This window comes from Micrasema longulum, unplaced genomic scaffold (genome assembly GCF_059751315.1).
Source record: "Micrasema longulum isolate JH-2025_06_02 unplaced genomic scaffold, ASM5975131v1 h1tg000086l, whole genome shotgun sequence".
Taxonomy (NCBI): domain Eukaryota; kingdom Metazoa; phylum Arthropoda; class Insecta; order Trichoptera; family Brachycentridae; genus Micrasema; species Micrasema longulum.
The window spans coordinates 420,311-446,268 of record NW_028277292.1 but is presented as its reverse complement, the minus strand read 5'-3'; the positions used below and the strand labels follow the sequence as shown (position 1 = coordinate 446,268).

The 25,958-nt window shown below is 33.1% G+C and overlaps 1 protein-coding gene across 3 annotated transcripts in view; it reads left to right on the top strand.

Annotated features, from left to right (window-relative positions):
- The window catches only part of LOC148284824 (Krueppel-like factor 7), a 325,790-nt gene extending 300,108 nt beyond the window's left edge, over positions 1-25,682 (top strand). For all 3 annotated transcript variants that reach the window (XM_088234214.1, XM_088234231.1, XM_088234225.1), the window contains 2 exons: positions 19,320-19,920; positions 21,415-25,682. In XM_088234214.1, coding sequence (XP_088090340.1) covers positions 19,320-19,920; positions 21,415-21,590 — 777 coding nt within the window. In that variant the 3' untranslated portion in view covers positions 21,591-25,682. The remainder of the gene's footprint in view (positions 1-19,319; positions 19,921-21,414) is intronic.
- The last annotated feature ends 276 nt before the right edge of the window (positions 25,683-25,958 follow it).

Below are 25,958 nucleotides of genomic sequence, written 5' to 3'. Positions count from 1 at the left end.
TTGAAGGAATTTTAACAAATTATTACTTCAGAGCTGCTGATATATTTACTCTGCCTATAACGATTTTTTAAAACAACTTTCAACTTCGTTTGTCATTGAAATCTTTATGAAACTTAAAGTCATAGGTGTCTTTTGTGGTGTAATGGCTTAGACGCTTGCCTCATGCACGGGAGTCCCAAATTTGATTACGGGGAGATTACAATGTATTTACATGTGGTTCATTTTAAAGTAAATAAGAAAAAAGGAGAGTGCGGATGTATAGTGCGAACTGTTCCTTTCCCCTCTCTATGATTACCAAATAGAGCTTCTCGCTACTATCCGTGGCCCTGTTATAGGTCCTGTCGGATATATAGATTTGGTGGCTTCCAATAAGAATTTTAAGGCTTTTAAAAAGTTTTATTAATCATTTAGGTAAATTGATCATGTCCAATCAATTTTATCCCAGTCAGTGAAGAATTTACTTCTCTCTTTTCTCAATATGAAGTGCATATTATGCACTTCTAGATTACTTTCTTTCAGTTTAAAGATGCTAAGGCTACCATATTACAGAAGGTTCTTTTGGATAGCTTTTCTCATTCAGCAACGAGCAAATTTTCGGTGTATGTGGGCACCGCCAAGGAGACTTATGTCCTCAAATGGGGTGTGCGGTATTTAGTGGGAAAGCTGGATAGTGCATACAAAATTCAAGTTTTCTTTTTCAGAAAGATGTGGGTACTCGTTATCAGTTGTAAAATTACAAATTTAGATTATTTTTAATGTTTTTTAAAACTACCTAGGTAATAAATAAATGAATTTTTCAAACAAATGAGTTTGAATCGATTAAGTAAAATATTGTTTTAAATCGGAACATATGTTTTACATCATCTAAAATTTCAATTTGTAATTTATGGCTTGTTGTTTCAAATTCGAATAACATCATGTATGTCGTGTTTGTAGGTAGAAACTTTTAGATAATAGAGTGTAAATGCCTAAAAGTCCGTCGCCGCTACAGATTACATATTTCGCAAAGCGAAATTGGTTTTAAAATTTCATGACGGTCATAAACGGGGTGTACCTTTTGTAGAACGCCCAAGCGCACTGCACTACAAATAGTACGTGTAAATATAATAAATATTTATGAAACAATTTTTAATGAAATAAAAGTGAAATCATCAACTTAAAATAGGTAACTTATCTACAGTATGTATATATTATGGTATCCCTTACATTTAAAAAAAAAAAATTCTTAGGCTCATCTCCTGAATATTTTCCAATGGGTCAATCTGATATGATTGATATTACCCCGTTCCGAATTTGAATTTTAGGAATTATAGGTTTTGTAGTTTGAGTGTAGAAGTGAAAAACTTATTGATACATATTTTTATACCTAATTTTAAATAGCAATTTAATACATTTTCACTCTTTGTACTATATGGTTTTTAATATTATTGTCTATATTTTTTTACAATTATTTTTTCTTGCCATCTGGGTACAGTCTACGATGTTCTTGAACACACAACACGAATTGTTTTTGCTCCTTTTCTACAGTCAGTTAGTAGTCTATGAAATTTTTCCACTAGTTTAACACCTCCTTCCGCCTTTGAAATTGTGGAATCTATCCTTTTATATGATTTTTGAACTTGTGAGAAGCAGAAATTTTGATGAGGAGCTTTCACAGCTGCTCTGCACTGAAGCCACGGCTTGACACAAACATTTCAAATAAACTGAGAGACACCTCTTAAGGCATTTTTATTTGCATTGAACAGTTTAAGTTGTGATCTTAGCAGATTTTTTTTTTAAATAGCTCTTGCCATCCATTGAGCTTGATCCATCGCCCCAGGAGGGCGTATTTCTAGTCTTTCAAAAGTCGCTTTCCAAAAACATTAGAAAAACTTCTATGAATTCACCTCTCAGTGTTGATTTATCATTATGTTCCTGGCATTCAATGCAGGCAACAGTTTACTATCCCAATAAACAGTAAAAATTACAGGTATACTATTCTAGAAAGTAGATTGAATCGTTTCAGAACTTTCTCTTCTATTCTTCTGCCTGATTTTAAAAATAGAAAATTTATTTAAAGGGAGTTCTTCAGTGTTGTGGCCAAGTGCCTTTGCTGTCACCTGAAGGAGATATACAGAACCTCTTACACTCAGCTGGTATCTATCCAAAGCAGCCACTAATACAGGAGTAGTAAAATTTTTCGTACCACGCCTTGCAGTCTCTCCAACTAAACATTCAACAACATTGATTTCAACTAAACTTGGATGTGCGCTATCGAATCTTTAGACCATGAAGAAGGAAGTACAGCAGATGTTGATGTAGCTGTTTCTCTTTCACTTTCGCTTCTAATTTTTGCTTCTAATTTTCTTTTTCTCGATCCGCGAGTTTTTGGTCTACTTCTGCAAGGTAACCTTTACGCCCTGGCCCTATTTGGCAAAGTAAAAACATCCTATTTTTTTTTTCCAACTTGATCATGTGTAGAGCATTGGTATGTGTAATATCAATTAGATTGTCCAAATTATTTCTAAACTCATCTTCAAGATGCTAAAAAAAATCACTCAAATATAATAAATGTATATTTTTTATTAATATTTGCATTCAAAAGGTGATTTATCTTAAACCAAGAATTATGGGATGAAATATATTATTTCGGTTTTTGGCCTTTTGATGATGTAGTGCAAACAAAAATCAGTAATGAAATTCGAACTAAATATTATTTAGCAATATTTGTATTTTAAAATTACATCAAATATAAACAATAGTGTGCAAGAAGAGATGTGTATAATGAATGTAGGATCTGAAGAATTGCCGGAAATTGAGCACAACAAAATTGAATATGCCCCGAAGTATATAAAAAAGAGTAAAACCCCAGGTGAAGACAGAATTACTAGAGAAATGTTAAAATTAGGTGTCATAACAGAAGTCATAAAAATATTACTTGATAAATGTATAGAAGATAAAAAAATACCTGACGATTGGCAAAATGCAGAAATTAAATTATTGTTTGAAAAAGGCGACAGTGATAATCCCGAAAATTATAGACCAATCAGTTTTCTGTCACACCTTAATAAATTATCAACAAAAATTCTAACTAACCCATTGACACAAAAACTTGATTCTTATCAACCTGTAGAACAAGCAGGCTTTGGAATTAGAGACCACATCAAATTACTTCGACTAATACTTCGGTAATAGAAATTAAAAACTTGAATATCTCCATATATATTAGTTTTCTATACGTGTTATGTCACTGAACTCCTCCCAAACGATTTAACCGATTTACATGCGGTTTTCAGCGAAACGTAGAATCTGTAAAAAAAAAATTTGAATCGTTAATCTTTTTTTCATCTACCTACCAAGTTTGCATTCGACAAGAATGCATATAAAAAAATGGAACGATGTTGTTTTTTTGTGTTTAAAAAAGTTTGTTTTTGAATGTTTACAATCAACATTCGCTTTTTATGGATCTCAATTGGATTCTTTCCTTACATTCCTTATAATTTCTTCCCATTTATTTCTTTTTACTGGATTTTTAGTAATACTCAAATAACATTTTTGGACATCGTATTCCTACATAAAGTGCACCCCTGTTGGTAAGAAGAGCAAACTTTGACATTTGCAAAAATAATTCTTTTAAAAAAAAAAAAATATTTCATGTTTCAGAATTCAAGGTACTTACCTAGGTATCTGCTTATTAATAGAAAGTGTTTTTCCAAGGTAATAGCAGGCAAGCCAATGTTTGGGCAGAACAACGTCTGTCGGGTCCGCTAGTATATAATAAACCTCAAACTCTCATACACGGGGCCGCGTATGTAGTTTCATCTCAAAATAAAAAAAAACACGCAAGACAGTTGTTAATTAAGCTATCTTCATTTCAACAAAATTGCTTACACAAGAAATTTTATTCCAATGTAAAACGGGTCAAGTCAATTGTATCACTAAATAAAAAAATTTCACCCCTAATAGTGGTTAGGTAGGTTGGTACGTTAGTCAGTTTTCCAACTCATTCGATGAATGTAAAAGTACTGGAAAGGACAGCGTAGAATGTATGAACTAACTCAAAGTGGGATGGGTAACGAACGTGATTTAGCTCTAGTATTGGAAAACAGACATAAACTCTCCTCGAGGCAAAAAAATCAATGCCCCAAGTCTCATGCATTGGGTGGAGTAATATAATAAATAAATAAGCAGACATCTTGCTTCGGCATGAAAACGGACAGTGAAGACGTTCAATGTGCCAATTTTATATTGATTGTGACAAATACCAACGTACATATTCAAACCAAACTCGAGGGCAAAATTACCAAAACATCATTTTTCAATGGGAAAAAGTGTTCGTTCAAGTATTAAAGTCTGGATCCATCTAATTTTGTTTTTTTATTTTTTAATTCAATTCAATTTTCTATTAACACTGTGGCAGCCTCCGTGGTGTAGTGGTCAAGACGCTTGACTCACACACGGAAGGTTCCGGGTTCGATTCCCGGCGAGAACTCAAAAATTAAAGGTGATTTTTCTCAAGCCTGGGTGTTCTGGGTCACTGTGATTGGGCCTCCTGGCCTGTTGTGGTGCAAAAACAAAAAATCACTGAATTGGTTAAACAAATTGTTGAATATTGGGGATTTTTATCGTTTCTATATTTCTTCAATAATATAAATTATACGAACTATTTGTGAAGATTACAAGAAAGTTCTGTTGTCACGATATGTAAATATAAATGGTTTTTTTTTTCATTCTAACTTTGTAATCATTACTTCGAGTAACGTTTTTGTTTTGCAAAGTTCAGTCCTTATTTAATTTGAATTTTATACGTCTTTCTCCAAAGAGACCGTTACCTGCAAAAGGTTCAACTGGGAGGAAAAGGGTAAAAAAAGATCGTCCAGATTAATTGCAGCTCATGTGAATTTTTAAAATCCTTTCATTTGCCGTTTTTTGTTTCATTTTCATAAAAACTCTAGAAATGTTTCGTTTTTGGAAGGATTAAACTTTCTCCCACGAAAAAACAGACCGTGTTCCACTAAACTCAATTGTTTTAACCTATCGAGAGTGTGATACCTGAAATGCTGAGTTCCAGCTGTCCTTCCATCTCTTTGGTGATCTTCCAGCCAGGCAATGGTGGCATATCATCTAGGATTTTATGGGCCATGGTATGAGGGATTCTGGAGCTGTCCATTCTATCTACGTGATCTCTCCAGAATCTTCTCCTTGTTCTGCTCCACCGTACTGTGTCATGTGAATCGCAAGTCCGTCTAATATCTTAATTCCGGACTCTGTCTCTTAGGGTTTTCCCCTAGTACTTTAATTTCTGACGTTATGGGCAGATTTTTGTTCTCACCGTATCTGCTCTCGGCTCTGCTGCATACGTCATGACCAATGTCTGACTTACGTTTTATGTATTCGGACCTTGCTCAATTCGCATGTGTTTATTGTGCCATACTATATTTTTCAAGCATCTAGATATAGCCGAGGATCTATTCGTTTGTTCCTTTACTTAGGTCGCTGTGGATTGAGATTTTAACACCTAAATATTAAAAAGACATGACCTGTTCCACTGTCTTATCATCTATCTTCAGTTTGTACCTCTAGGGTGCTTAGATATTGTTAAGCTTTTTGTTTTACTGACTATGATGCTAGATAATGCTTGGGTAACATGCGTTGTAAATCAACTTCTAATTCTGCCACTATGGTGGCATCGTCTGCGGTAGCATGTTATGTTACGACTTTGTCTCATATTTTGTAACCTAGTTCCGGCTTTGCCACTTTCTTTATGATCTTGTCCATAAGTAAATTGAACAGAAAAGGGCTCAGACTGTCACTCTATCTTATGCCACTGACTGATTTTTTTAGACATTTTTCCGTCGGCTTTCATTTTGGTTTTGCTGCCAGTGTTACTGTCGTAGATATATATATTAAAATAAATAAATACATATATTCCGTTCTCTGATTCCTGTTCCAGATATTCCTCTCCCTGTTATATTTAAATGACATTATTCAGCTATACCTTATCAAACGCTTTTGTCAGGTTGACAAAGCATACGTACCTACACGGTTTTTTGTATTCAATTGATTTTTATTGAATTTGTCTAATTATGAAAATGGCATCGGTGGTGGAACGGTTTCTCAAATACTTGATGCTCTTTTCTTGTTTGCAAAGTTTTGCTCAAGTTTTGTTCTAAAAATAATTGTAAGTAGTTTCAGCATCGAACTTAGTAACGAGATACCTCTATAGTTTTTAAAATCGCTTTTTTGGCCCTTTAGGTACTGTTACGTTTGTCTTGCAATCTTTGGGAATAGTGCCAAAATTTTACTAAAATTTATTTTCAAGAACAATTTGATGAAATACGAATTCCTAATTATTGAACAAATAAACACACCCTTAAGGTGTTTATTTTGAAATGAAATTGAGAAATTAAACAACTATGTTTAAAAAATAAAATAAAAACGATACCAGCAATCATTTGCATTCATACTGAATTAGATGATTCTCCGTTTCGTCGAGTTGTATAATTTATTCAAAACTTCTTTTTAATACGCCTGTTAAAATAAATAAAATTCTACATTTAAATTAATTTGTAAAATTTATACAGAAAAGCAGCGACAAACAGGTGTTTATGCCTCTAACATTTCTCAAGAAGATATATTTGACAGCATTAAAAAGCTCCTTTGCGTTAAATTAAAGTGGTATAGCCTGAAAAATCGTGATTTTGTCAATACTAAATTAAATTAATTGATAAACAAAGTACCATGTTACATATTTTCAAAAACTGTTTTCCACGTACCTCATTATTTTTTCTATGAAATCAAAGGTTTTCAAATCGTAAATGATGTTATAAGTTTTAAAAATTAAAATCGTGTTACGAAGTCCGCAGAGTAACTCTTGATGCATCAGAATTTAATATCTCATGTTCATTCAATCAAAGTCTTGTAGAAACAAGTTTTCTAGCTGCTACGTTATTTTTATTTGGTTAGTTTGCTAAGTTGATATGTACCGCTCAAGACTCGATGGAAGTGTTAGGAAGGGACTACTGGAGTTTGATGCCGAACTAAACGTAGATTCGCACGATGGAAAGAGGGCATGCGGCTTAGTATCGACCGCGTGTATAATAACTTTATACGGGAGGGGATGAAGCACACACCACTTTACACGTGGCGTTTAGTGGATAAAACTAATCAGCGCTTTCTTTATTCAATATAAGTCGATTGAAATTTTTAGCTCATAATTAGATTACCTAGATTTAAAACAATATTTTAATAAGTTTTGTTTATTGCTCTTTTCTATAAATACTCTTTCTTATGTATGAATTAAATAACACGGCGCAATTTTCGTAATGCATATACTACTTAAATGTTCAAATTCATCACCATTCCCCTTTCCGCACCTAATAGTGAATACGGCACTGCATATGTACACCAATCGCAGCTTATCTGGATCATTTTTGGTTAAGTAAGGGTAAGATGATCAGTCTTACGCTTCAGGTGCCAGTACAAGAACTGTGAAATAAAATAGTGTAAAAACACCTTTTTAAAAAAGTATTTCATGTCAACCATGACGGGACTCGAACCCGAGACTACTTGCATGGTAGGCAAATGCGCTAACCACTGCACCACGGGGTTGACTTTAATTTGAGTTTTTTTTCCAATAAAACAATTAACTTTATAATAATATGCTAAAATTTATTCAAACGATTTAAAGCACAGGTTGGTTTTTAATTTTTTTTAGAATCGTCTTCTCATTCCCACAATTTCGCACTTCTGCTGGACCATAGGGCCTGCGAGTCTTTGCACAGGATTGTATCTACTGTCGGTATGAGAACATCTAGGGTTTCGTGAAAGATCAATGTTATGTTGAAAAGGAGTCTCGAGTGAATTCGATTGGGTGATCTAAAGATCTGTGTTAGGACTTTGCCAGTATTGTCTTGTCTATTGTCTTCGACGGTACCACCTGTTTCATGTACCAATAAGTAAAACATCGTAGATTAAAAATGCTTTTTTTCGTAGGACTTTTTCAATGTACAATACGAAATTTAAAAATATAGATTACACAAACATCACTGTCAGATTTAAAATTCACAGTAAAAATGGATTATGTAACTTAGTAGACATTTTAATAATAAATATGTACATCTCCCCTCCCCTCATTATCCTCTCTTCAAGCATTTTTGTCCATATCCCGCCCAATTTACAGTAACTTAATGTTCTTAAAATAAATATTAAAAAATCTTTGATTATTGAGTTCATGAAAATATCATTTTTATATGTATAAATTGTATGTATTTATTTGATATGTAATATATTTTCTTTACTAACCGTGTATACTATGTGGAAATCTGTTATTAGTTCTGAGTTTATACACTAAATCTGTTTGTTTACTAAAAATATGTATGTAGAACTGTTGATTTCCCAAATAAAATAAAATAAAATATCTGATATACTTATGTGCGTTGGAATCTATTTCTTCACTATCGTGCTAGGAATCTATAATAACGTGATTGTACTGACTATGTGTATTTGATTAATCACACATTAACAATACTGCGTGAGGTGTACAATAATAGCTTTTAAATTTTTAATGATTTTGTTATTTTCGTTGTTTGACTGTAAAGAAATAATAAATATTCGCTTAGTTAGATTTTTAAAAATGATAGCGAATATTCAAAGATTAAATAAGACACAAGTCCTTATAAAAAAAATACGGGAAAGGGGTGGGCACTTTTATTGTATGCGCAGCTGAAGTCCCCAGTACATCAGCTGTTGGTGAAAGGTGAACTTGTTATCCCGTCGATCTTCTCAACTTTCCACTAACTTTTTAAATAAATTTTGTGATTCCGTAATATTGTCGTGGTCTCTTAAAAGGAGGGCCGAGGTTCAGACCCCGCTCTGCCACAACTCTTGATTCCTATTTCGTCAGTGTAAATGTTGCGAAGTATTTAATAATCACTTTAACCAGCCAATAAAAGTTTTTGAGACGCTGGAATCTTTTAAATGTTTTTATTAAAAATATTTTCTATGTTTTTGTAGGTACTAAGCGGGGGAGCGATTAAGCGGGATTTTTTTTAGATTTGATTTAATTGGTGATTTTATATTTTAATTTTTAAAAGTGGTTGACAGTTCCTCCCAAATTTGCTTTCGATATCGTACTCTCCCCCTGCCCCCCCTGCCACCCCTCCGACAACTCAACGCTCGCTGGAATGCCTTGGCTTGGTCAAAATGCCTGGCATTCAGAGTATTTCAACCGTTTTATAATATGATATAAGGCATAAAGTGCCCTGCAGGTATTTTGTACGACGGGTATTTTCTTTATGCCCCAAAATAAAGGCACTTATGCTAGTTCCTTATTTCATTTAGTCACACGTTTTTATGATACTTTTTGTGCAATGAATACAAAAGATGATTTTATATTTCAGTAGGTTTGTTGACACAAGTAATTTTTTTTTAAATCAAGTCCAATTAATCGAACTCTGTTTTTACTCAGTGAGTTATTTATATAGAAAGGAAAAAACTTTTTTGCACCTCGTAAAAAAAAAGATATTTAATATAGCTCAATTTTAGCCTTATTAAAATATTTTTAATATTAAAAAAAAAACTTCGTAGTATGACATTTGCACTTATTTATTTATAAATTAGTATAAACCACTTTAACTTTAGAGTTATACGTCGACCGGTTTCGAGGTTCCTTCATCATCTAGTTCAACTCAGTTCAAGTCCTGATGATGAGGAAGTAACCTCGAAACCATCATCATCATCATCATTCCCTTTCGGCACCCAATAGTGCATAAGGCAATGCATCGGTGCACCAATCGCAGTGTATCTTTATCATTTTTCTTACATAGTAAGAAGTAAGATGATCAGTTTACGTTTCAGGTACCAGTCCAGGGACTATGAAATATTCTAGTGTAAAAACACCCTTTTAAATAAATATTTAATATCAACCATGAAACCGAAACCGTTTGACATACAACTCTAAAGTTAAAGTGGTTTATAATTTAATTTTGTAATTTCTCACTGTAAACAAAGTGTTCTTTGTACGTTCTCACATGTAAAAAAAAAAAAAAGTATATTATTTAGTGTCCTCGGCACGAGTACCAGTCACATTTTTTTTTGTTAAACAAATTTATAAATAAATAAGTGTAAAAATATAATATGTGTTTATAAAATATATTTATATATATATTTATATTTATTGAAAAGCATGTAATTCGCACGAACGAATAGTCGATCGGTATTAAATATACACCAGTTAGTTACGTGCAAAATGAAAACGATAGTAAAACATTGATAATAATTTACTGTGACGTCAACTTTTGCTTTCATAGAGGATAATAAAAGCTTTTTAGATGTACTTTCACTTTGCTTTCAACTGCGTTATTTGGGATGTTTATAGGAAATTAATATTTGGAATAGTTGCTGAATGTACATATTGTAAGGTTTATATTATATATGAATATGTACCTACTGTATGTAATGCATGTAAATGTGTGTATGTATCTGTACATGTATGTATATAGCTGGCATTCGATATTATAAGTATTATTCACCTACATTTAAAACGTAAACGATTTTTATTTTAATTTTAAATTTTTTGTCGTTTTGATTTTTTTAGTCGTTTCATAAAAATCTGATTGGCCGTTTTTTTTATTTTAATACCTACGTTTTTATTTTGAGCAACTACGTTTTCTAAATAAAAAATATTTATAAAAATATTGATTTTATTACCATTTTATATACGGTAATAATAATTATCCAGTACTTTAATGTAAATGTTTTTAATAAAAAAAACGTAAGTGGTTTGTACGTAAGATACTACTATCTACAGTTTAAGATTTAAAATAAATGCAAATTTACAATTTTACTATATATGTACCTCTACAATATGTACAGTGTACCTATATTTAATGCTCCAAACAGTTGCATGTATGTAAGTATTACGTTTTCTAATTTTTTTTTTCCTTTCGGATAATTTCTACAGCGCCATCTTTGCGGAAATCACGTAGGGCGCTGTATATTTAGTCCTTACTTTGTTCTTATTGAGCATTTTTATAACAACTAATCAATAAAACGCAACAATATTTGAGTTTGTCAAAATGTTTGTAGACAAGACTGGATTTCACCCCCTCGGGAGTCATTAAGATTTATACACGCCACCTTCCCTCTCCGTTGCAACAAATTTAGACAAGATGCCGAACTCTATTTGTTTTCATACAAGCAACAAAACGAAATATCGCACTTTTATCGACCTTTTGAACCTTTCATACAGAAAACCTAATTTTGCTTTGTAGATAAAATGAAAGATAAATTATATCTTTACAAGGATGGATAATACCTAAAAGAAGGGAATATGGAAATCTAGGCATTTACATAGATTATGACCTGTCATTTGCTAATTCAAGTGGCCACTTTACACAATGCAAATTCACTAAAATCAACAAATGGAAGAATTGAAGAAACGTGGATGTTTAAACACAGACAAAATGGTGAATGTTACACAGTGTGTAAAATGGCCACTTAAACCAACCAATGACAGGTCATAAGCTCTGTAAATGCCTAGACTTTCATATGCCCTTCTTAAAGGTTGTCTCCATCCCTGTTGTAATTTGTTAATAAAAGGCAACATAACATTAAGATGAATGCATTACAACAGAGATTAAGAAAATTTTCGAGAAAGAAATATGGAAGTCTAGGCATTTACAGGGTTTATGATCTGTGGTTGACTGGTTTATGCGGCCACTTTACACACAGCTTTACACCGGCCGGTAATTTAAATTTCCACGTTAAAGCGCCTCTACACACTGGCCAATACGTATTAATGGCTGCTGCGTTTATTTCCGAACTTGGTGATGAAATAACAACACCTTATACTCCCTTCAAGCAGTCACTTAAAAAACTCTGAATTTTGTTGTTTTTATTTTATATAATATATTTATTTTATGATATACCTACGTTAAAAACGTTGCATATAAGCAGAATCAATAACAGATTTACGTCTGTTATTTAATACGAATCTTAAAATGAATACTAGTGTAACTGAAACCATGATATTTTCAATATTGTAACGGAATAGGACGGGTATGCATAGATATGTAAAAAGAAAATATGGATAAAGAAGCGGAGATGAAAAATATTTATACTAGTAATGATTTCTATGCTGGTAACGCTGGTATGCTGGTGCTTGAATAGTCGGTAAAAATGATATCAAAGGAATAAAAAGAATTCATTTGTCGATTCAGGAATTTGAGTGAAGTAGGTAGATACAAAATATAAATATTCAGCTTTGTCTGATTTCCCTCGTTCAATAAATGCAATTTTCAATACTTGGCGTTGTTTTGCCATCTAAATAAAATATCTCGTAGACATTATTTTGCAAATGTTAATTTTATTTTGTTTTCCCAGCACGAGTAGAAATATTTCTATCACACTTGAAAATTTAAGTAAATGAAAAACTATCTGTACAATTGTTTCTCTAAGTTAGATTTAATCTAATATAAAAAAAATAGTAAGTTGTAATAGTAACCTGTCGTTAGCTGGATTAAGTGAGTAATATATATATTTTTTTTAATTTGAAAATTTATTAATAAACCCTTACGGATTATTACATTCATTTTTAAAAAAATATATAAACATTTTTCATTCATTCTCTGTTGTTCAAAATAATATTTTTTACATCTTTTGAAAAGTTTTTTGAGTCTTTTGTTTTGTTTTGTCTGGTAGCTTATTTTATTATTTCAGTCCCTGGTTCATTAGTCTTGATTGTCCTTGTCTTGTTTTAGAAAGTTACATATGGTATTTGTCTGATATTCTCGTATAATGTCCATGTTGACTACATTTTTTTACAAGTTTTAGTTCTTAGTCTACAATTACATTAGTGGCTAATTTATGGATAAATTTTAATGATTCAAGTTGAAAGAGTTGAGTTATATTTAATTGCTTAGTTTTTTTTTGTTTAAAAAGTTCTCTAGTTGCAGTTAGATAGGGAAGGTCATATACTAACTTTAATATTTTATTTTGTTGTCTTTGTAGTCCGTTTATGTCATTTTGATATCCTGTTCCCAATAGTAGTTGCGTATAACATATTTTAGTTTGTACATAGGCTTCATACATTAGATTTTTTTTCCGTTTTTGGAACAAAGTTTTTGATTTTTAAAAAAAGACTCGATAGTGTCGCCACTTTGGTAATTAAATTGTTGATATAAATTGTCCATGACAATTGTCTGTCTATTGCTAGTCCTAAGTATTTAACATGTTCAATTTCAGTAATTTATTGAATACAGTTAAAATAATAAAAGTACACGGTTTTGATGTTGTCAACATTTTCAATACTTGAACTTCAACGAAAATATAAATAAATATTTTCAAAAGCTATAAAAATATAAAAGCAAAATAAAAAATAATTTAAGGAAAGAAAAAAAAATCAACGAAAAATAAAAATATTACCTTTTGAAATTGGTGAAGCGTGTAAATAGCCTCGCTGTGTAGCGGAAAATCTAATAGCCTTCGGTAAAATAACAGTAATTTTCCAAATTGACAATGTTAGCAGCAGATAAAAAGGCCGAAAATTTGACCAGATTAATGTCAAAGGGCAATGTAATGAACAGTAAACTTAAATTGTGCTTCAGTGTTAGTTTATGCTCATTCAGTCTCGTATCCTGTCTGGACCAGCTCACTATCAGCAGGGATGTAGTCTCAATGCGATGTGGTTGTCACGAATTTACCAGAGACGCGGAACAGTATACCCGAATTATAAAGGTATAGCGGGTTGCGTACGAAAATTTCCACAAAATAGATTAAAAAAATATTTTTACTAGGGCGGCAAATGCCAATAGAGATATGATATTCGTGGTGCTAAGCGAACATAATTTTCAAACACCAGCAATGGCGAAGCGGATAGCAGAAGTTCATAGATTGTGGTCCAGCGGCGGCGGGGCGTCGGAAACCCAACAGTGCGCCAGCAGTAGCAATTCCATAATAAGAAAATTAGCTAGCAATTACCTGCATACGGATTCCTTGCTGAAATAGAGTCCGAACTAATTATCGGCTCAACCAAAAGTTAAGGTTATACCTAAATCAACAGGTATAGAAAGTGTCTCTCTTTTAACTACTTTTGCAATAAAAATATAATTTTATATCTATTAGAAACATGTCAATCATGTTTTCACTTTGAAGAAATTTTATGTAAAAATTTCTCGCGTTGATAAAAAGGCACGCCAACCATTTCATCGCGGACCTTATGCAGAAAAGTATAAGAATAATTATATATCGTTTAACTAACTTGCAAAAATCCAATCTCCAAAACAGAATGGAAAAAAAACAGTATAATTTCAACAAATTATACTGTTTTTTCTCCCTCCTGTAAAACGTTTGCTTTTGGAGAATGGAGTTTTGCAAGTTAGTCAAACGATATGTGATTTATTAATGAACAGATTCCTTAAAATCGTTTGATGTTCGGAAAAAATAATAAACCCGATAAAACATTTTATACAAATTAGATTTAAGTGTCCTCTCCACTGGGATAAGCTATTCTATGAAAGACTGTACCTACTGTTAATATTTATTTATTAAAAAATTATAATCGTTTACATATTGATGAATCTAAAGGCTTTTTAGGCTGTGCCCGTATTAACCCATAATAATTAACAGTAAAAAATACGTAGTAAAATTAATTAAATTATAATAACATGTGATGTAATTTTTGAAACACTCTAAAATGAAACATTTTCAGTGTGTAATAAATTTATGTTCCTTCGATTATGTGTTTTGATTTTTTTAAAAAGAAATAACCCGCTAAGCCTATATTTTGAGGCTTGTCAGCCGGTGAGATAGAGGGAATGTAGAAGGGGGTAGTAAAAAATTAACCACAACACCTAGACCAAATAAAAAAAATTTAAAAAAAGGATTTTTTTTTGCAATTGGCGGGAATCGAAACCGCGATGCCAGTTTCACAGTTGGCCGTCGAACCAACTGCGTCACGGCGCCTGACATGTTCATGTTATTATTATATTAAAATTTTGAATCGGTCAAATATTTTTTGAAAATCCCTCTCCTCCTCTCCTCTACTCTATTTCCTCATCCCTTCTTGCTCTTTTTTCTCTTGTCTTATGTATGTTATTATTTTTTATCTTTATTGTGTAACATGTTCTCTCATTATATTTGTGAAGAACTTTAACGGAATGCCTGTACTATTTTTATTCTTTTATATTATTATACAACTGTTGTATTTTCCTAAATAAACAAAAAAGTAATAAAATAACCTAAAATAAGCAGGTAACTACATCAATAAAGTAACATAGATTCTATATTTCCATATCAAAAACGTTCTTAATTACTGTTGAAATATCTACCTACAAGATGTTAAATTAATAATTCTCAGTGTATTGTGTACTCGAAACGAGTCTCATCAACCCTTTAGTGTTAATCAAAAGCTAAAATAAATCAATAGTTTTAATTGTTTTAAAATTAGCGCACATTGCAGCGCACGGGTTTGTAATACACTAGCAATTTGTTCCCAAGATCCTTAACCTTCCTTTCATTTTTAATCCTCCAAGATTTTTCAAAACTTTCAAGGACGATACATTCAGAGTTTTCCACGTGTCGAGTTTGCGGATTCCTTTTTCTCATTCCATGTTTTTCAGGATTCTATTTCACGATCCTTTAAGTTATTTCAAAAGCAGTTTCGAGACATCTTCTTTCCATTAAAAAAGACCAAATGACATTACTACGCTTAATTGATATTACGTCATTTTGTTAAAATGATAAAGAGTGCTTCCAGCAATTTTTATTTATTTTAAAAAAATCACAATTCAAATGCTTATTTTGCTATTACTTTTATTAGTATATTTCTTATATCTTTAAATTGCTATTTATCAAAAGTAAATTTTAAATTATTCCTTTCTAATGTAAAAATCCCTTGTCCTTTCCTCATACTTTTAATTTTTATTTTTTATGTAACTTTTTTTCTCCTTCAAGTATGGAAATGAGTCGTCTTAAAACAAAACGGCAATCTCCAACATTGCGCATTGGTTTGAAATGGGTTGTGATGGATAGAGATACAAAAACACTATTTACAGCTGCAAAGGTTTCGGAGCTTAACGGCAGTATATCATACGAATACATTGTTGACTCGGTATATTTAGTTCCGCAGCAACAACGGCAAACAAAAACCAAAGCAATCTATAATAAAATTAAAAATAAGTATTTAATTACCTAATAAATACAATCAAATATTCACAGAGGGTAATTTCTAGTAAATACCATTAACTAAAATAATAAATTATCTATGGAATCTGGTAAAAGAACTTAAAAATCATTTATTGCATATAAGGCATTTTCAGAAAGAAAGTACTAGATTTTGAGATTTAAAAAAAAAGTGTATTTGAAAAAAAAAATACAGGATATTGTTGACTTGCTTGTTGACTATTTTTCCACCTATTCGTCATCCCGTTTGATACATGTAGTGAGCCGTGGCACAAGCTTCTTGATGCTTTTCTCAAACAACTCCCCCTCCACAATCTCCTTCCCCCGCTTCAGAACCTTTATCTGCACCTATTCGTCGATTGAAAAATTTAATTCTACGCGTGTGTGCCTTCAGGGAGGTAAAAATATGATTATCTGAAGGCGCTAAGTCAGGGGAATAGAGCGCCTTGGTTGCTAATGCTGTGTGAGGACGGGCGTTGTCACGCAATAAGCACACATCTTTCCCTCAGTTTGTTTTAAATGCTCTTTGTGGTTTTTTTTAGGATCTCACAATATTGTCGTGAATTCGTGTTCTCCCCATGAGGCAGAAATTCTACCAAAATGATTCCTTTTCGGTCCCAAAACACTGAAGCAATGATTTTTTCCCGAAATTGTGATTTAGAATTTTACGAAAACTCCCTTTACCACTTTACCACACTCGTTCTGTTCATAACACCTTTGCCGTAAACCGTTTTGATTTACAAAAACCATTCGGTAGGTGTTATTCCTTCCGCGAGTTCAAAGCGGAAGCACGCGGCTAAAACTTGGCGGGATTTCTTACGGACATCTTTCACCCAACTAGACACTACATCGTGAGTTTTTGTTGTACCGTGTTCCTGCGATGCTCGTTCTGTCAAGAGATCCCCCTCTACCACTCAGTGTTCTCAGATTGAAGGCTTCGCCCGAGTTGTTTTGGAGACTTTTTTTGTTCAGTGATTTTTGTGCACCAGAAACTTGATTATATTTCTTTTATAAATGTCCTGGAAGAGACTTGCATTTCTAACCATATTGATTGGTCTGAAGTTGACAGTGTATTTCTATAGCTCTTATGCTGTTTTTATAAAAAAAAATGTATATGTATCTAACAATGTGTGTTCGAATACACGCCTTGTTCCCTTTTTAATTTCACTAATGATATTTTCGCTTTTTTAACTGTTCCCTACATCTTGTGTCAGTAAACACGCACAGAGTCACACCTTCACATAACACGCACGATTATATTCCAACGACGTGTAAGTGTTAGTAACACTCCCTAATATAGTATTTGATAGATACCCACTTTACCCTCCCAATTCCCTCGGCCAATCGCGTGGCAAAAATATAACTATAACTTACTTACGAATGCTACAACTTATGTTAGTGAAAATATGTCACGATATAGATGCATACTATCTAAAATATTGGTGGACAGTTTACTAAACATTGTATTTCAGGGGCAGACCGCGAAACGTCAGGGCCCCATTACAATGGGAAGTTGACAGAGTTATCTTCGACTGCCTATAAAGAAAAACCGATATTAAATTTGTGTACAAAAACGAGTATTTGCATGAACGTTTAAAATATCTTCGTCGATAACCTATAATGAGGAATTCCACTGTTTTCTTATTTATTTATTTTCTATTAGCGTACTATTTAACCAAGCAAAAATATATATAAATATATATATTGTGCGTTATTTACAAAGATATGATTTTTCAAAGTTACATATATCAAATACCGCGCCAAATGACTGTAATCAGTGTGTCACTTTTCAGTAGTGACGTCATGAAACGGTTGGCGTTCTTACTTTCACTGACCGCGGTAAGTTGTATTTCTCCAGCCAATAACAAAACTGACAAGAATCTATGGAATATTGCTTTGATTACTTCATTTAGTTGAGCGTAATAGGTAGATCTGGCAACGCTTTTGAAAGGTCAAAACTTTTCAATCACAAATTATACTATTTTTATTCTATGGTCAAAACGTCCCTTACAAGGTGCGGGGGCTTTAAAGCGGAAACTGGAAATACTACACGTAGATATAACAAGGCCTACGCCTTGAGATATAAGGAGTGACGTCATTATTTACGATTTTAAAATGAATACTATTTTTAACATTTTTTATTATTTTTGCGTGCGTTTTTGAGATATTTCATCCTACTCCAAATATTCACGTGTACACGAAAACATTTTAAAAATTTAATTCCGGGTTGGGCTGGTATTCCTCATTGAACAATGAACATGTTAAGAAAAAACAATTGTATGTATATTCTGCTTTTCATACATAAAACTTAATTTTACTCTGTAGATGAAATTGTAGATAAATGTTGACTTTCCATTGTAATCGGGGCCCAGAGAGACATTCTGAATATATGTTCCGAATTGATTTTATTCCAACATGAAATAATAAAATGATTTATAAGATAATATGTTTTTGAAATCGTACGTAATAAATTATTTACAATAATTTAACTTTCAAACAAAAAAGTAAGTTGAAATGCCAAGTTATTAAACGAGTAATTGTCTAGACATCCACATTTACACCTGATGATGGGTAATTCATAATACTAAACTAGTTGTGTTATAATATATTGAACTTTTATGTGGTAAAAATTGCTAAGTGTTTCATTTTAAATAAATTCATAATGTTTTTCTACAAAGTAAATGCTGAAACAATAAATAATATAATTTTTCCTTTCTGCTTAGTTGATAAAATTCCAGTATATAATTCCATCATTATCATTCCCTTTTCCGCTTCTAAAAGTGCATAGAGCACTGCATTTGCTAACCAAACGCAGTGCATTTCAATCAGCTTTTACAATTGTTTAGGTGCCAGTCCAAGAACAATGAAATAATGCAGTTTAAACGACTTTTAAAATCAATAATCCACGTCCACTCTGCCTTAAACTTAAGATTTATTGATTCTATCTACGAAGGCGGAGTTATCTCGACTCGATTTCATTATTCTGGATTTTTACCAGAGAGAAGCTATCGAGTCGAAAACACTCGTCCAGGGTTCTCGCTTTATTTCACACACATAACTGTATTATTCATCCGCCTGGACACGAACACGAAAATTCCCGTATATGTCTAGTCTTTTTTTGAACGCGCTCTAAATACTGTTCATGTTTCTGATTTCAGAATTGTTACGAAATGGAGCGGTACCTTAAGGATGAACCGAGATTCTCCAAGAAGTCGTCATCGGAAGCCGACTGCAGCTGGAATATCCTCACCGCCCCGCCTTCCACGCCCGGGCGGCTAGACTGGAAACTCGAAGTGGAGCCGTTAGACTGCCGGGCGTACGACTTGCCGCCGAGTAGGGACTCGCCGTACAAGCTGCGGGACGAAGACGCCCTCTTCAAGTTCCGCAACGACGAGGACTCGCTGTTCAAGATGCGCTCGGACGACGAGGACGAGGACACGGACTCCAACGAAGACTGCAAGGCGGGCCTGTCGCTGCAGTTCATCGCCCCGACGCTCACGCCGCCGTCGTCGCCCGAGTGCAGCGCGGGGCCCGGCGTGCCCGCGCCGCTCGTGCGGCTGACGGCGCGGCCCGGCGGCTTCACGCGCCTCGTGTCGCAGGGCGTGGGCCTGGCGCCGCCGGCCGCCGCGCCGCGCGCGCACGCCGCGCGCCACGACTCTCCCGACTCCAAGCGCCGGATACACAAATGCCAGTTCCCGGGCTGCAAGAAGGTCTACACCAAGAGCTCCCACCTCAAAGCTCACCAGAGGACACATACCGGTTAGCTTCAAATTGTCTTCCACATACCTAGAATTAAAACTTTTTACGAAAAAATACGAATACATCACTAGGCATAGCCCATGTGGAACCATTCGTTTACAAAATTTATTTATTATCCGCAATATTGCAAACAGATACGACATACAATGGTGTACTTCTGGGAGTGCGATATAAGAAAATTTATTTCAAATTTATTAAATTAAATTTAAATTTTTAAATTTAAAAAAAAATATTTAATTGAAAAATGTACACCTAATCCCCAACAAAAGGCAAATATTTTGCAAACTGAAAAATGCATTGTCGACTGAAGTTTAAAATATTTAAAAAAGTCGAACTTTCAAGACAAGTTTTGGGCATTTGACTAACTTTGTTTTCTATTTTGAATTTTGATCGGTGTTATGTAATCAAAATTTTGATAGTTATAATATTTATGATTGAGTAGTTCCAATGTGCATTTAGAGGAAATATTAGCGCTTTATTTTTAAAGGCTGATATAAAATTTAAAAATTTCAAAAGCGAAGTAAGGATCATCAATTTTTAAAAATTGTAAGTTTATTTTATTTATTTTACAGAAACATAGTCCACAATGATTAAATGATATAATAAAGATAAGGTTTAAAGACAGACCAACGATGTTTTTAAATAAAAATAAAACATGGGTTGAAAGTAATATTCATTTTTATGATCTTTCCTTTCGCCAATTTTATCATTTTCAGTGGAAAAAAAAATTTTTTGAAATGTGATTCACTGTGCCTACGATACATATTTATATTATATGTATTATGTATATTCATTATTAATATTCCCCTTCGTTACTACGTTACTGAGCGACGATAAATGCAACGCCAAAGCAGCTCAGAATTCTCTATTAGGAAAAGCAATTAGTCATTTTTCAAAATTTGGGAAAATGTACGATTTGGACTTATTTAACTACTCAGCTCTCCGCCGCAGACGGAAGCTGAGTCTCATTGACAGTCATAATATTTACACTCTTTTTATTAAAAGAAAAAAATACTAAATCTACTATGTACATAACATAAACATCAAATTTTACAAACATCACTCAATAAAACACCAACACAAATAAAATCACGTATTATACACATTCTCGCTACATCTTGTTGTCTAGAAAATTGTATCATGTACATATTGTGTTGTGTACGTAATTGGCGATGTGTAAAAGCATGTTTTTTTGTTAACATATCACTGTTTGCAAATAAATAAATAAAAATTCATTAATAAATAACTTTTATGTAGGTACATCTTTTGAATAATAATATCAATGGTATTCGAGTCCTGATTCTCTCATGCTGTGTATATTACTATTTATTTTCAAGCTCCTGTTCAATCTTCCCCACTGACATCACAGCCACGAAAACAAATGTTTTCATTTTTATTTCACCTTTAAATCAACTTCAACAGCCGTCGGTAGTTGTAGAGGTAGAGGACAGCTGAGGCGAGATTCACTAACCGAATGTCGGGGGATGATTTCAGGGGAAAAGCCGTACAAGTGCTCGTGGGATGGCTGCGAGTGGCGCTTCGCCCGTTCCGATGAGCTGACGCGGCACTACCGCAAGCACACGGGCGCCAAGCCCTTCAAGTGCCGCAATTGCGACCGCTGCTTCTCGCGCTCCGACCACCTCGCCCTGCACATGAAGAGGCACGTCTGAAACTCGCTCATGCGGCAGCACTAGCCGCCCCCCGGTGCTGTCGGCGCCGCCCTCGGCCCGCCCGCAGCCGCCCCCGCGAGGGCCCGCAAGCCCCGCCACAAGGGACTCCGCTCCAAGATCTTGTCGGGCAAACTGTAACCAAACAATATATGGATGCCAAACACGTAGATAAACCAAACCGAACTCGGGAATCAACCGATTTGTACATTCCGAGCTCGACGACCAAATGATTGCCAATTCTAATGATACCTACCGTTGCCCCAACTCTGGGACCACTTCGAAGGGCGCGTCAGCGGAGAACGCGACTTCTTCGCGCTGAGCAGTAATTGCGGTCGGTGTCGAACTGAACTCAAACGTTGACTCGATTCTGGTCTCCAGATTTCACGACTCTTAGTGGCGAATGTTGTATGGGATGGGATGTGGGAAGTTACAAAGTGCAGATACTGACTGAGGTGCGGACTGTTACAATTAAAGAACAAAGATAGAAATGTTTTCCGAAACGCGAGTGCCATCAACTTATATAATATGTATAATGTAGTGCGAGTTGTCCAGAATATTTCTGAAGTGAATATCCATTCTGGTCTCTAGAGACTTTTAAGCTTTTCCTAATGTGGTAACAAATTATTTGTCAGATAGGATTTTATTTAAATTGCGGTTTTCTTCAGTTGAAATCTTGCTATTATTCGCTTATATTAGATTTTATTTAAATATATAATATTGTTTTATCATGTTGATATATTTACATGTTTTAAGGTGTCCAAAAATAAAATTATATTTCCCAAGACTTATAAAATTAACATTTGTAATTATTATTTTGTTAATAATTATAGAGACACCTATTTATTTGCTATATTTAAATCATTGCCATAATTTGAAAAGCTTTTCTTAGTTATAAGTTTTTCTTTATACTCGTCAATGTCTATAAATAATGTAACGTATTATCGTGTAATCTGCACAATTATGTAGTAAATATGAACCGTGACGATTAATGGAATTATCCCGAAATTCGAATCACCGCCACCGTTCTTAAGCTAAAGGCAACGTTGCACTTGCGGGTGTAGGCTACATTCCCTACGGTTCCTTGCTTTACTGTAACTCTTTTTAATATTGTAATTTATTATTTTCACCGTTACTTTTATATGAATTAACATTTTTTGTACTTTTGTAACACATACTTATTCACCCCTTAAATGAAATAATTGTTTTATCGATTTATTCAGAAAAACTTTTTTGTACAATATGTATTACATTAATCTTTACACAATTAGAATAAATGTACTAGGAAGTCTGCTTTCATTTTTTATTCATAACAATTTTAAAAATTTGTAGTAAAATTAACTAAATGTTTTACAAGGCACAATCTTTTATATAGTGCATAATGTTAATGTTTTGAACTGATAAGGATTATTAGTATCTGAAGTAATAGGTGGAATAATTGTAATACATGTGATGTTTTATTAAAATAGTTTGTATGCTTCCAAATGTTTGTGTTATAATGATTATAGATGTACGTTTGTATATCCTTATTAAGGGAAATGTGCCAATATTACTCCGAGGCAGTAAGAAAAGGTACGCGATGACTGGGTAAATTGAAGTAGCCAACGATCATATTCTTCTCAACTCTGAAACCTCTTGGGATTCACACAAATAAATACAGAAGCGAACTCAAGTTGTGATCACTCACCCCTAAATTATATGTACCGAAGAGTATAGAGTATTTATGGCCAGAGTGGATTGTGACCGATGCTCTATTCTTCCAACTATAATTAACTTGCTCGGAACACTTGGAATCGATAACTTCGTCAAGTGGAGCCTATTCCCGAGTGGACGTTATTAGCCTGAGTGAGCGAAGTCAATGATATGTTGTCTACCTTCAATTGAATAGTGCTAATCGCCTTAAGTAAGAAATAATAACACTGCAGTTTATGATGTGTTCTCGTGTATTAGTGTTACCATATATCTAAGCAGGTCGTTTTTCTCTGTGGGGTACAATTCACTCAGCTGAAATATTGAGCATCCAAAGTGAAAACGATACGTGATTGTGAATGAACAATTTATGTGTATATTATATATGTAAGTATATATGTATATATTTATATGTATATATAAATATGTATAAATATATGCATACATGATGCATAGTTTAGCCATAAGTTAGAGATACAATCTGAAATTGCTTGGAGATACACACCCTAACTCGGAGTGGTGTTCTAACCCTGTGATTGACCTTGGACGGCTCTTGCCGGCTTTAGATTCATAATCCTAAAAGGTTAAGAAATTTTTCAGATATTTACAATATTCAAAGCATTTATTACCATTTTTAGTGTCCCAACGTATTCACAATACCTATGTATGAATGTGTCAAAGTATTAAAATGAAGACTGGCTCTAGAGAGCGTTACGTTTACGAAATAGGCTCGTTTAGCCTCGGTCTGAACCCGGGCTACACTAAGTCAACTCCAAAGTAAATGTAATATTAACATTTTCAATTGGCCGTAAAATATATTATATTAAATTAAATGTATATTTGAAAATATGAAAAGAGAAAATCATTTGGAATCACAGAGCGGTTTACTAAATACTGCAGTAAGAAGCCTAACTTATTAAACTAGCTATGAGAATAATGTTTTCTTTGTTATAGTTGCATTTTATACGTGTACATATATATATTTATATTAAAAACGACCCCGTTTCCCTTCCTCTACTTTCGGTTCATTGTTTATGTCTTGGAGAAAATAAGTAATTGCATTAATTGACACAAAACAAAATTGACAAAACTATTGGAATTCACGTCTTAACATATTTATAACTACTTCTGTGGCTTGTGAAGCCCCAACAGGAGCATTGTTTGTTTATTTAATGAATCGAAATTAAATTGCTTTGAGCAAAATAAATATATTATGTTAAATAAATTTTCTTAGACTAAAATATTCAATATTAGTGGACATAATGAAAATGTTTATTATGAATTTGATGATATTTGTTCTTCCATGTAAAGTTTTTCAACTTGTAAGTCGTGGGAAAAAGTTAAATAAATGTGTTATTTATCAGTAGTGCGTTAGAAAATTATACCGAAAGTAAAATCCAATTTTATACATGTATTATCTAATATTTTTACATTCTTTTGAAGTATCCACATAATATAGGCTACTCAATGTGAAGTTCTGCTGAAATAATGATTTCCCTTTGTAGAGCTATCAGTGTATACAGAAGATTTGAATGTTAAGTTTGTAAGTTTAGTGAAGATTTCAGAAGATGAAATTCCATTATATGTCTAATATAAATACTATATAGATGTGAAAAATAAATGTTTTATAATTTCTATAAATGCAATCGAAGTACTATTTTTAATCTTTATTTCACTTTTAGTTTTTATTGCGAGACTTATAAATGCATACATATTTCATAATGTTATATTTTTCATCATCAATTTCTTTTCGGTTGCTGTCGTTTATGAATATGTTACGTTTCTACTTTACATAGATAATATTATTGATTCGAACTGATATATTTATAATAGTAATTTATTTTAATTTTGGTACCGAATTAAGAAATTCGAATTCTACGGAACAGTTTCAAAAATCGATTAAAAATCAAATAATTCCTTGAATCCGATATCTGTTACATAATACTATTGCCTTTTTCTAAATTATTTTATTCACTTAAAGCACAAACGTATGCTGAACATATTGGAGCACTACAAGTTACAAATTTGTGGTCTCCTCAATAACTGACTTCTTTTGCACAAACTCAACTAATCATTCCTTTCACGTGTCTTTGATTTATTTTATTGAGATTGGCATTTTACGATTAAGAATTATAATATTATACATACATGTTGCTAATTACAATACTATTATCGATTGCATGTAAATACGATTGTTGTAGGAACGGACATATATTATTGTGTTGGTATCAGAAAGGAAAGTTATTGCATTTTGGCTAATTGTATAGTTTGCTGATGCACACATGTAATTTATTTGTAATGTATCTGCCGATGCTGTTTAAACAACATGTATGGACGTAAACTTATTGCCATGATTTGTATTCATGCTAATTTCAAAATAAACGTATGTTCCTGTTGAAAAATGAACAGTCTGTCTTTTATTTTATCTTATTTGTATTATATTAGTATTATGTATTGATCAATGCCAAAACAACAAATTAGTATTGAAATAACGTTTTTCTATGACCGTTAATCCGTTTGAATTGCATTTAACCAGCTCTGCAATAAATATGTTTGTTATATTATTTTTAAAATATCAGCTGTTATCTTACATTCTCAGTAAAATGACTTATATAGTAGATACCCGTTAAGTGGCATTAAAAAAGACTCAATTTAAATAATATACCTTTTGACGGTGGATTT